At 43.1% G+C, this 13,068-nt stretch overlaps 1 protein-coding gene and 1 long non-coding RNA gene across 7 annotated transcripts in view; one reads left to right on the top strand and one right to left on the bottom strand.

Annotated features, from left to right (window-relative positions):
• The window catches only part of LOC137335203 (DNA (cytosine-5)-methyltransferase 3B-like), a 218,830-nt gene that overhangs the window by 136,267 nt on the left and 69,495 nt on the right, over window positions 1-13,068 (top strand). For all 6 annotated transcript variants that reach the window (XR_010966358.1, XR_010966357.1, XM_068000424.1 and 3 more), the window contains exons 8-11: window positions 570-677; window positions 3,195-3,336; window positions 5,362-5,487; window positions 5,578-5,622. Coding sequence is in view for 4 of the 6 variants with exons in the window: in XM_068000424.1 (XP_067856525.1) it covers window positions 570-677; window positions 3,195-3,336; window positions 5,362-5,487; window positions 5,578-5,622 (421 nt within the window). In the remaining 2 variants the exon portion in view is untranslated. The remainder of the gene's footprint in view (window positions 1-569; window positions 678-3,194; window positions 3,337-5,361; window positions 5,488-5,577; window positions 5,623-13,068) is intronic.
• The window catches only part of LOC137335204 (uncharacterized), a 44,762-nt gene that overhangs the window by 28,106 nt on the left and 3,588 nt on the right, over window positions 1-13,068 (bottom strand). Inside the window, exon 2 of the long non-coding RNA XR_010966359.1 lies at window positions 4,843-4,922. This is a non-coding gene — a long non-coding RNA (uncharacterized lncRNA). The remainder of the gene's footprint in view (window positions 1-4,842; window positions 4,923-13,068) is intronic.

Below are 13,068 nucleotides of genomic sequence, written 5' to 3'. Positions count from 1 at the left end.
CACCTCCCCTTCCCCTCATGTCAAGGAGCTGTGCCTGGGAGAGTTCCCAAGTTTCCCCAGGAAGTCCATGCTTAATGCACTTTAAAAGTTAGTCCCGCTGAGTCCCGCCTCAGAAACAGCCCCATAACTTTTGATGCAACAGGTAATTGACCCCATTTTCTTTAGATCTTTCTCAGGCCTCTTCTGCTCCATCGCGATATTCTAGTTTGGGACAGGCGTCACTGATGTGCCCTTACTGGCATAATACACCTGTCCTGACCATGCTATTGACTCCATCTCTGCAATTTTGGATGGGTTCATCATCCTTCACAGTCAGCAGACATAGGGCCCACTCCTCCGGCTCACCAGGGCAAACGGAATTTCGACAGAATTTTAACAGTGCTCTTTATTTAATACAAGAACTTTGTTTTTCAAGGCACAACTCAAAAAATGGTGACACAGCAGCATGTGTTTGGAATGAGGGGTAAAAAAAAGTAGGACTTTCCTAAAAATTTGCAAATGGTTGGCAGGTATGGGCTTTTTCTGATTGGCTTGGGTTATTAACATTTTCATATTTTCTTGTTTTCAAGGTTTCTGCTGACAAACTTGTGCCTTTAACTGCTTTTGGTCAATATTTTCACACCTCTGCGTTTAACAAGCTGATCTCATACAAAAGAGCCGTGTACCAGGCTTTGGAGGTAATTACACATGTTAAAAGCCAGGATGACAATTTTTGTATTTGAAAATCTTTGGGACTAATTCTGAAATCCTTTTCTTCCCTAGATGGTTAGGTTGATTCCCTAATTGAGCGCCGCTAGTGAGGAGCGGCACCTGTAGAGAATGCTGGTCAGGAACTCATGGGTCCCCAGCCCCTGATTTCCCATACATGGAAAATCAGGGGCGGTGGGCCCATGATTTCCTGACCAGCACTTTCTGTGAGTGCTCCTTCTCGCTGGGGTTGCTCAATTGGGAATGAGCTCTGTTATCTACTCAGTAGCAAGATTAAGGGTTAGTTCAGAAGCTCCATGCCCCTATTTCCTGATAAGTTTCTTTTGTTTACACAATAGTCATATTAAAATGGCCGTAGAATTTTGACTTCCTCCTTTTAAGGAAACACCTTGCCTCTGCTATGTAGTCCTCTCTGATGGTCTGTCCAAAATCAGGAAATCGTCGTGAAGAATCACAAGTGCACCTCCCAATTTCCTGATGCAACAACTGCTGCTTGCCATTAAGTTGACCTGTACACTTTCAGCTCTCAATTCTCTGCAGAGCAGGTTAATTTCAGGTGTGCATGATGGTGCATCACATCATTAGAGTCCCCTCTCTCCATAAGGCTGAGAGATCATCTTGAATGCTCTGGAAGCCTTTGAGAGTTGGAAAATTAAGAAGACTTGAAGAGAAGAACTTGCATTTATATTCTGCCTTTCACGACCCAGTGCTTCACTGCCAATGAAGTATTTTGAAGTGTAGTCATCGTTCTAGTGTAGAGAAACACGGCAGCCAATTTGTGCACAGCAAGATCCCACAAGCAGCAATAAGATAATGTCCAAATAACCAATTGTTTGTGATGTTGGTTGAGGGATAAATGTTGGCCGGGAGAACTCCATTTCAATGGAGTTAATCCATTTTCGATGGATTAACACCTCTGCTGAAATAGCAAAGAAAGGAACTCCAGGTATGTATGATAGTACCCGACTATGTGGTTTCAGGGCCACTGCGTTTATAGTATTCTAATGCTAATAGGGAGGCACCACTAAACAAATTCTGAACAGTGGTCAAATATATTATCAAGTATCTCTCAGGGAAATTAATGAAAATAGATCACACCAACATGGTTAAGAATTTGCAGAAAAGTGCTTTTTTGTTGAGATTTATGTTTGCAATCATGAAATCATGGTTTTATCACATGGCCCTCAAGTTAGAAGTAAAGAACAGAAACCTCTCAGTAAAACACTGAGTTTTGAAGAAGCTTATGTCTGCCAAATGTAGACTATCTGTGCTTTCCACAGATGCCTACTGACCTGCCATGTGTTCATGGTTTTTTTTCTGGTTTTTTTTAAGAGTATCATTCGTTTGTTGTTTTCACTATAGATTATACAAAGCTTCTGCTAGTGTAGTCTTTAGCTCAAATCAAAATCTGGTTGTAGAAAAATTTACAGCAAGAGCCCGTTGGCATTCTTTTTAAATTCCACATGTGGCTTTGATTTTCCTTTTGGAGAGCGAGCAGTGAGAGCTTATAGTTGAAATGGAAATTTGACTATCCTGAGTCTCCATATAAATCAATTTCCTGCTCTGAATACATGAATTTGTGTTTATTTTGCAGTTTATATTGGGTGGTAATATTTAGGCTGTCCAAAATAGAATGTTATAAAATAACTGAGCGACTTTGGAAGGAGTGTGCCTGGTAGAGAGATTTGCATTTGGTGTCAAAATCGGAATGAAACTTTCACAAGAGATGTGAAGAATAAAATGAAAGGTTGTCTTTACTGTTGTTCTGTAGTTCTTTAAGAGTTGACTGCAAACTCGCAGGATGAAAGAAAATTGGAGGGGAAGTCGTTGCTGGACCTGGCAATCACACCTCCCAAGCAACCAGGGGAAGAGTGCATTGCTGAATGCCTGGGAAAAGGTAGTCAACTTGCCCTCTAGGACCTTGAGGTACATAGTCCAGGGAAACCTGGAGAGAAAGGGAAAGGAAAAGAGATATGTTTAGACTTTACACCTTGTGGCTGCCTTTTTCAGCAGATGGCCTCAAAGTGCATTGGACGGCTGTCCAGCAGATGTTCCTGTTCTGTTCATTTGCAAAGAAAGGAAGCTGAGGCAGTGCTAATATCAGGACTGTACTGCAGATAAAAGATGGCCAGAATTGTGTGTCAAGATGCTGTGGTGGACAGAAGACCTGGTTCAGACTGGTATCACACTAAGATGGTGACAATACGCAATGCTGAAATTATGTAGCCAATAACTAGGAGAATTGAATGACGCCTTTTTGAATTACCGTAAATCCATATTATAAGCTCCCTAATGGTGTTGCTAGTGTCCCTGTCCAGTCATAGAAGATTCCGTATAACATGGCTTTCTCATGGTCAGGATTTATTGGTGACACCAAAGAAATGGGATAGGTATTTGGTTGTCACTTCATCATTCCACAGTACTCTAAAGATGAATCCAAACAGCTCCAAGATGTGATAACTTATACAAGACATCAACTCTTACAGATTGCTAGTAGCAGATCTGGAATGACATTCCCCTCCAATGACCGGGGCACCTTGGAGGAACAAATTAAGCCAATGCTTGACTGGGCATTTGGTGGTTTTCAACCAAAGGGTTACGAAGGAATTAAGCCCAAACAAAACACAGGTAATTGACAACAAAAAGCTTTTCCTGGTTCATTGTGATTTCACCAATAGTCAATGCATATAATGCACATAGGCTACCCTGCACTTGCACATAAAATGAGATAAATTTTCATTATTTAGTTAAGTATTTGTTCAGTGAAGCTAAAAATAGGAATAACAATTAAACTGCAATTTTTGTTTCCAAACAATTGAAACAAAAAGAAAACATAAATTTAACAAGTAGCCATAACTTAAAGTGCAATTGTGAAACCTGAGGTGAATGTTTAGTAGAAGCCAGTGACCAGCATCCCATCCCAAGCTACTCAAGTTTAGAATTTTAGTTGATGGAACCTATGTGGCTACCTGAACTCCTTGGAATAATAATGGCCTACGTGAACAAAATAGCCTTTCATTCCATCAATGTGCAGCTGATCAATGGCCAGCAACACCAGATCATTAAAGTCAATGACCCCTTTCTAGACAGGGAGCCACATGCTTTCTTTTTAAGGCAGTCCTGTGCACTGATCCATTATGTTTTACCTTGTATCAAATAAACAATTCTGATTGACTGAAACTAATGATAAATGATCATCTTGTTCATTATATATATATATTCTGGATAATCAACTGCAGATTATTTCTTAATAAACTTGCAGCAATGATGCCATAAACATAAGTCCTCATCCGTAATCATCATCAAGGATATGGAGCACAGTAACAGCAGCTGCCAGCTGACCAAACTGACCAAATAATTAAGCCCTCCAGAATAAAGCCCCCATATTAAAAATTTTACAAGTTAATGCGCCTGGTGTTGGGCAGGAGGGCAGATTGAACAATTAGACGTGGAGGTTGGTTCGTGGTCCTTCTAATTTTCTGAATGAATCTTGGAGAAATTGGGAGTTGTAAGTCGGGCATGCTTACTTCTGGGCCTAAATTTTAACCCCACGACCGAGTTGGTTGGGGGCGGGTGGGAAGGTAAAAATTGTAAAAAATGCTAAAACCCGACCCCAAATCGCCTCCAACCCGCCCACTTCCAGTTTTAACAGAGGCGGGACGAGGGGCGGGCAACCAACCTGCTCTTAGGAAGCGGGTCAGTCAGTGAAAGCTTTCAAGGAGGCTGCGGGCCTCCATTTTACAGCTTTTTTATTTTTAACTCCTGGGGGCTGGGATTCCCTGGCCTTCTGCTTCACGCCACATAAGAGGAGGTGAGAAGGCCTGAAACAGCAGGTATGTGTCTTTATCGCACTGCTAGTGGGCCCCAAGAAGCAGGAGTGCATCCCTCAGGCCCAACAAGCCAACCTGCAGCGACCCCCCCTCCCCCACTATCTCCGACCCCCCCCCACGATCTCCGACCCCCACGATGACCGCCCCCCGATGACTCCCAACCCCCCCGAATGACCGACCTCCGATGTCCGACCCTCAATGACTCCCGATCCCCTCGATGACCGACCCCCGATGACTCCCGCCTCCCCCGATGACCCTCGACCCCGCAGTCCCCCCCCCCCCCCCCCGCCCATGTAAGACTTACCTGCTCGCATCCGTTTCCTGGCTCTTCTCCCATCTTGACTGACGGCCAGTCTCAATCAGGCTGTCCCGTCGGGCGGGAAACTGACAAAAGAAAATAAAGACGTCCTTACGTCAAAATCATAAGGACGTTTGGGAAATCTGTACTTTCAGGTTTCCCGTCAGGATTTCCCCCACCCCCTGCCCTCTTCCCAGCTTCAGGTTAAAATTTACCCCCTACAGTCAACTGTTCGATCTGCCAAGCGAAGCTCTGTAGTAAGAACGCTAACTTGTAATGTGTATTTCCTATACATCACAAATGAGAGTGGTTCAAGGTATGAATTAGGATTCAGGTGATGAACATAAATCATGAAACCCTCAGTTAGATTTTTGTTGTGGATTTTCTTTTACATATTCATTATTGTCTGTATAACAGATCTTAGCTGAAAGTAGCAGCAAGTTTTACCTTTAATTTGATTTTGCACAATGTATATTTGCATGCAGTGTTGCACTTTTCATATCAATTCTTCTATCTGTTGGGCAGAAAATGACACTGCAGGTGAAAACCCTATCGAGGTCTATGTCCCTGAGTTTTATCCTCCCACAAAAAAGCAAAAAACAAGCTTTTATAAAATCAAAGAAGGAACTGAAGAGGAACACCGGGGGAGAGGTAAGTTACTTGTTATTGTAACAAAGGTAGATTGCTCAATGCATTATTAGTACTTCAACACCTAACAGATTTTTTTCCTTTTTTCTGCAGAAAAAATTTTGTTTCAAGTTACATCAAATAATAAAAGCATTGAAGGTAATATTTCTTTGACTTTTAATAACTTTGATTGTTCTTAAATGCAACATTGTCCTGTTTGCTTGTGGCGGCTTTAGTACTATACTGGTGGGTTGACTATTTCACAATTAGTATTGTAAAGGGGAAATGTTACCCTTTTTAACATTTTGCAATTGACTGTAATGTTAATGCTTTTCCATTATGTGAAGGTTGATTAGTAAATACTCAAACTATCACACACAAAGATACAAATTGTGTAACGAGAGACCTGTGTATAACAATCATCATAGGACCTGACTTTGACTGTCTGTATACACAGGCACTCTCTTCAATGAATACTCCACGCTTTACGTAATACATTCTCATATCTAATCTTGTTTTAAAAATAATTAGAATCATAGGAAAGTACATGACCGGAAAAGACTGCAGTCCATGCAGCCGGTGCCAAAAACTAATACCCCTCAGTGACTCACTCTCTCAAATAACTCCACATTTCTCCTTTAAGTGTTTCTACACTATCTGCTTCCACTGCCACCCTGGGCATTCCATTCCATATGTTCACCATCCCCTGCATAAAGTGATTAAATCTAAAATGTTCATGCACCTTCCCTCTTCTAAGCTTGAGCCCATGGAATGGATTTTGACCTTTGGGTGGCTGATGGAATCTAAATGGCTCGGGCCTGATTGGCATGGCCCCAATGAGCTGCACACCCCGAAGGGGCGACATGCTGCAGCTTGCCAGTTAGCCAGTGGTGGAATTCTGGTTGGTGTAGATGGTGAGCCAGCCGGCAGGCAGCTAAGTCTAGGGGGTTGTGAACCAATCACGGAGGGTGTGAGCCCGGGGCGGTAGCGGCTCATATTATTCTTATGGAGCCTGGAGGAGCATTCGATTTTTGAAATTACCGTTTGGGATGAATGGATGAGCGTGCGCAGAATAACCTCCACCCATTTGTCCCTTAAAACTGCAGTCCTATGTACATCATAGGATCCCGAATTGAATATTAAACTATAAACAAGCAGTGCTTCGGCTACCTATCAGAAGGCCCCTTCCAAGGGAGCCAGCATTAGCAGGACAGTAAGTGATCCATGGCCATTTTTGGGCCACTTCACCCCGTTTTCTCCAGACAAGTTGACTTAAATTCGGGCTCCAGGTCTCTGTCCCAGAGCTTATGGCAATCGTGAACATATTATCAGGGCACACTTCATCTTTTCCCCTATGGCTCTTAAATAATTCTCCCTAAGTCATCTTTTGTCCAGAACAATCCCAAGCTCTTCAACCACTCCTCATAGCTCTGATGCCTTAAGCTGCATAAAGATTGGTTGTCCTTTTCTGCACTGCCTCCAATGCCAGGATATCCTTGCAGTGTATAAGTGATTTTTAAATTTTCTTATGACTATGAACCCCTTTTTATTCAATTTATTTTCTTACCTTTTGTCATGAGCACCACAGGCAACTGGAGCTGAGAAGGTGAGTGACCTTCTCCGAGTCATGTGCTGAACCAGCCATTAGGAGATTCAGTGATTACTCTTGATATTTCATCTCCCCTGTGGGGAAGTATTTTGTAGCCACCTGACATCTCCCCAGAGTGATACAACTGAGATCATAAACTCAGCAGCACTAGTCTTTGGAATGCCATGCAATTCCATTACAGGGTGCCTTGCACTGATGCTGTGTGCTCCAAAATACTATGCCACCATGCTGCACTTGAATACTTTGATTTCAAATTCATCATTAATGGCCGACTTCTCGATTTGGAAAATTCCACCTGTTTGTGGAGCAGCAGAAGATTTGTAAATGATGATAGAAATCACACTTCAATTAGGATTTGAAATCTACACCTCCCAGTGTATTCCAGTGGGCTACTGAATTTCATTATCTCATATCGGGTGATCTGTGAAATTGCCTTTGGTAAGAATTTTTTATATACTGAAAAAATTCAAATTAAATCCAAAATCAGGCCTACAGGGTAAAGGCTGCCTTTTTTTCTTTATTTATGCCAAGTGCTGTCATTTTGTGATGGATCAGAATGGTATCTCAAGCAGTGTTGCCTGAAAATGTCTCTGAAGTGACAGCCAAGGCACTCTTTATATGGAAGGCTTTGTGTGAGAGTTCGCTCTTATCTCACTACGAAATGCTGCTCATGTAGGTATTATAAATTATGGCCTCTTTCTACAGTTTTAGAGCACTGCTGTGATCCAGGGTTTGAAATACTGAATGCTGCTTGGATTAGAATGCCAGTTCAATTTGTAATGCAAGGACTGTGTGAGAGCAGAGCTGAGTAATCAGCTTTTGCAGCCTTCATTGTTTGATAAGAGGCTGTCTCGATGTAAGGCTGCATTATGATCGTCTAAGAATGATTTGTAATATATTTTGATAGCAAGGATTATAAAAATATTACTGTGTACCCTCACAAGTTCGAGAGAAATTGTAAAACACTTCTCAAAAGAAGTAATATGTATTTAAAAAAGCACCTTAATGTTTGTTTAGATTAATTTATTTTTTAAAAACCTAAAGTTTGTTGTGTTTTCCAAAAGTCTATTGCTGCTTTCATGTAGAGGGGTCAGTTAACCCTGACTGACAACTGAGGGGCAGGGCATATCCTCATTAACCGATTTAAATCTAACACAATTGGGTTTTTTTGTTTAATTTTCAGAGAGAGAATAAAAAAGGCTTTGGGAGTGTCGCAGCAGCTATGGGAGTATCATAGAAGGAATAACAGACTATAGAAGTATCTCAGGGGGAATAGCAGAGGCTGTGGAAGTACCACAGAGAGAATAACAGGCTATGGGAGTGTGACAGAGCAAATAACAGAATTCCTAGAATTAATAAAAGAGGCTATGGAAGTATTCTAGAGGGTATAAAGTAGGCTATGGGATTGACACAAAGGGAATAACAGAGTCTATGAAATTGTATAACAGGCTATAGAGTATCACAGTGAATAAGAGGCTGTAGAAATATCAGAGGAAATAAAAGAAGCTATGGAAGTATCACAGAAAGAATAAAATAAGCTATGGAAGAATCACAGAAAGAATAACAGAAGCTATGGAAGTATCACAGAGAGAATAAGAGAGGGTATGGGGGGGTGGGGGGGGGAAATTGGATAAGGCTGATTATTGAGCGTGGGTAGCGCGATCTGCTATTAACCAGTGCCCGATGGCCCCTGCGCAGGCAGGACGAGATATTCATCCGGCCTGAGTACTTACCTTCAAGCAGTGTTGAAAAGTAGGCCTTACACGACGATTGAAGTAAATGCGCACTTTTCACCAGCAGGGAAAGCCCCAATCTCTTAAAGGGAGGATGTCTCTTAAAGGTAGCCATTCCCTTTTATTTGCTAAAAATAACAGGCTGCTGTCTGCACGGAGTCTGAATGGAGATCAGACATTGCACATGTAAATAGCAGATGCAGATCCCATCCCTATGCTTGCAAACTGATGAGTTATGTTAAAACATTGAATAAAGGTTGCGCACTGCTAAATCCTACATCCTCCAATCTGCATACCAGACCTGACCAATCTGCCGATCTGAGTTTATACCAGGCCTGCGCGAGTGTGTGCACCAAGGTTCTCTGCTAATGCACTAGAGGCCTTGATGCAAGAGGTGGACAGAAGGAGGGACATCCTATATCCGTTGGGGGGAGGGGGGACGGTTGGTGCAAGAGGCCTCTAGACATATGCCCAAATGGCAGTGGGAGGCAGCAGGGGATGAAGTCAAAGCCAGGTGCACAGCACCATGAACATGGATGCAGTGCAGAAAGAAGTTCGATGCTTTGACACAAGTGGTCACGCACTACACCTTTCATCACCCACATACCAGCAAACTCTTTCCATCAGTGCTCAACTCTTCCAATCGGATGCTTCCTCTCACTCTTACACAGTACCACTGTTGCAAGCCACAACTCACAGGCCACGCACACTGGCAGCTATTCAACCATGACAGGCACATCACCCAGAAACATGTCTCACTTTCTTGCAGGAGAAGGTGGCGCATATCAGGAGGCAGCAAGTGGCAGTGGCATTTAGTCCCTTGAGCCTGTTCCGCCATTCAGTGAGATCATGGTTGATCTGTGACCTAACTCCTTAGACCCATATCCCTTAATACCCTTGGTTCACAGAAATCTATCAATCCCAGATTTAGAATTGAAAATAGAAGTAGCATCAGCTGCTGTAGAGGCGTTTCCTAACTTCACTCCTGCATGTCCTTTTTTTTATTTGTTCATGGGATGTGGGCGTTGCTGGCAAGGCCAGTATTTATTGCCCATCCCTAATTGTCCTTAAGAAGGTGGTGGTGAGCCGCCACCATACCAACAAACTCTTTCCATCTGGCCCTAAATGTTAGGCTATGTCCCCACACCCTAGTATTCAAGTATAGGAGACCTCCAAAAACAAGTACAAATGCATCAGCAGCCAGAAGCAATAATCCAGCTACTAACCTGTAAATCTTGCATGGTCCCTTTAAATAGCGCTGGTGGTGGTCCTCCAGGCACTCTAAGACATGTTCAGATGGTCGTGATTAAGACTGTGCATTGAGTTGAGCGTTAAGTCCCAAAACGGTGTCTATCACTTTAAATCAGTGTTGCACGCCGATTGTATCCATTTTTTCCTCACTTTATATGCTGCCGGCCTTCGGTATTTGCGCATGCACTAATACCTATACCAAGATGGCGTTTGGCGTAGGTCATGCTGGAAACATGCATGCGCAGCCAAGACGCCACCTTGGCACTTCGGGAGACCGTGTAGCGCTGAAACAACGGGCGCTACACGGCCCAATTTCTAGCTCACAGAGTCTCATAGCAGGTATACTCGAAGGCTTTCAGAATATCTCAGAATGCATATCAGAGCCTATGGCATCCTCACTGAGAAAACCAGAAGCTATGAGGGCAGCATGGACAGAATAACAAATCGACTGTATATTATAAGGGTGTAGTTATCGTGAGAAGCTTGCGTGAAGTAAAAAGACACAACAACAACTTTCATACAGTTTATAAATATAATGCAAGCCCCAAGAATGTTATAACTTTTAAAAAGGCTCCTGCCATCTATTGGAAAAGTGGTTTAGATGGGTTACTGAGTCTGATGGTGAGGAGAAGCTGAATTAACTTTAGTAAAGGTAGTCAAGTAACTAGTAAGGTGCTTAGTAATATTGTCATTAACTTAATCTGTAGACACAAAGCTTGGTAACACTGCTTTAACTCTGCCATTCTAATTTCAAACATTTACTATTTTAATTGGTGAGTGAATTCTTCAATTGCATAATAATGCCAAGCTACTGTCGGATTCAGTACAACATAGGCTCCACCACAATGAATCCTTATTTATCACTCGCCTTAAAATATAAGGGGCTATTTTAACCCCTCACACCAGTAAGTCTGTTTTTAGGTGGTATTGGTTGAGGGAGGAATGTTGGACATAACAGCAGAACTTCCTTCTTATAATAGTAGAATTGAATCTACCTTAACATATGGAAAAGGCAGATGGGATTCCATTTTAACATCGAAGGATGGGACTCCTCACGCTTGTATAACACTGTGGCAAAAATGGACTTTTGCCAGCATTGAATTTTTTAACATGTATTCTGTATTGCTAGAAATAGCAAGTAAGGGGTTAACATCCAAGGTCTCACAAAGGATTTCATAAAGGAAAATTCATTAGTTCAGTTCCAGATGAACTGGTGACAGTATTCTTCATAAGCGTGAATTGACAAAGCTCGGAGCAATTGTAAATTTAAGCTGTCAATTGATCGGACTATCATATTAAATGGCAAGCATTTAATGTCAAAGATTTCCTTCATTCAGTGTCGATAGATGGCTGTTCTAATATAATTATGCACAATGCAATTTTCTGCTGCTTTTGGGTCAGGATGCACATAAATCCCCATGATACAAATCAAAGGATTAGGTAGTGACTTTCATTGACAGCTGATTTTGAAACCTTTTCAAAAGTGGACGTCATCATTGGTTGGCTGGAGTCCTTGCTGAATGACAACTTACCTTCCTCTACAAGAATTATGTTGAATATAAGTGTTCAGTCAGCAGGCAGTGTGTGAAGTTTACAGACAAGAGCTGCAAGGCTATTTGCATTTAAAGTTAGTGCCAGTATAGTCAGGGATGTAGGTTAGATTGAGTTTATCATATTTTATCACAGGAGGAGGCCATTCGGCCCATCGTGCCTGACCACCTCCTGAAACATGCTAGCCACAAAACTCTCAGCTTCCCGAATGCGATGCCAACTGCCCCTCAAGCTCAGAAACTCTGAACTCGAGCTTGAGCAGTTGGTGGCACTTCATCCATAAGAACATAGGAATATAAGAAACAGGAACAGGAGTAGGCCATACGGCCCCTCCAGCCTGCTCCGCCATTCAAAAAGTTCATGACTGATCTTCGACCTCAACTCCACTTTCCAGCCCGATGCCCATATCCCTTGATTCCCGTAGAGTCCAAAAATCTATCTCAGCCTTGAATATACTCAATGACTCAGCATCCACAACCCTCTGGGGTAGAGATTTCTACAGATTCACAACGCTCTGAGCGAAGAAATTCCTCCTCATCTCAGTCCTAAATGGCTGACCCCTTATCCTGAGACTATGCCTCCTAGTTCTAGACTCTCCAGCCAGGGGAAACAACCTCTCAGCATCTACCCTGTCAAATCCCCTCAGAATCTTATATGTTTCAACTAGATCATCTCTCAATCTTCTAAACTCCAGAGAATATGGGCCATTGTACTCAATCTCTCCTCATAGGCCAACCGTCTCATGCCAGGAATCAATCTAGTGAACCCTTGTTGCAACGCCTCCAAGGCAAGTATATCCTTCCTTAGACACTGACCACTAAAAACACTAACCAATAAACTAAATACTTAGTGACTTACCCTCGGCACTCCTCCTTGTGCTGTGATGTCACTTTTTGACTTTTTCTTGATTTTTTGATTCCTCGCCCTTATACTGGGCCGGGTCCACTCTTGCGCACTCCCTTTATACTGGGCCGGGTCCACTCTTGCGCACTCCCTTTATAATGGGCCGGGTCCACTCTTGCGCACTCCCTTTATACTGGGCTGGGTCCACTCTTGCGCACTCCCTTTATACTGGGCAGGGTCCACTCTTGCGCACTCCCTTTATACTGGGCCGGGTCCACTCTTGCGCACTCCCTTTATACTGGGCTGGGTCCACTCTTGCGCACTCCCTTTATACTGGGCCGGGTCCACTCTTGCGCACTCCCTTTATACTGGGCAGGGTCCACTCTTGCGCACTCCCTTTATACTGGGCAGGGTCCACTCTTGCGCACTCCCTTTATACTGGGCCGGGTCCACTCTTGCGCACTCCCTTTATACTGGGCCGGGTCCACTCTTGCGCACTCCCTTTATACTGGGCTGGGTCCACTCTTGCGCACTCCCTTTATACTGGGCCGGGTCCACTCTTGCGCACTCCCTTTATACTGGGCAGGGTCCACTCTTGCGCACTCCCTTTATACTGGG

The sequence above is a fragment of the Heptranchias perlo genome, chromosome 19 (assembly GCF_035084215.1).
Source record: "Heptranchias perlo isolate sHepPer1 chromosome 19, sHepPer1.hap1, whole genome shotgun sequence".
In the NCBI taxonomy this organism is placed as follows: Eukaryota; Metazoa; Chordata; class Chondrichthyes; order Hexanchiformes; family Hexanchidae; genus Heptranchias; species Heptranchias perlo.
This window is presented reverse-complemented; position numbering and strand designations above follow the sequence as displayed.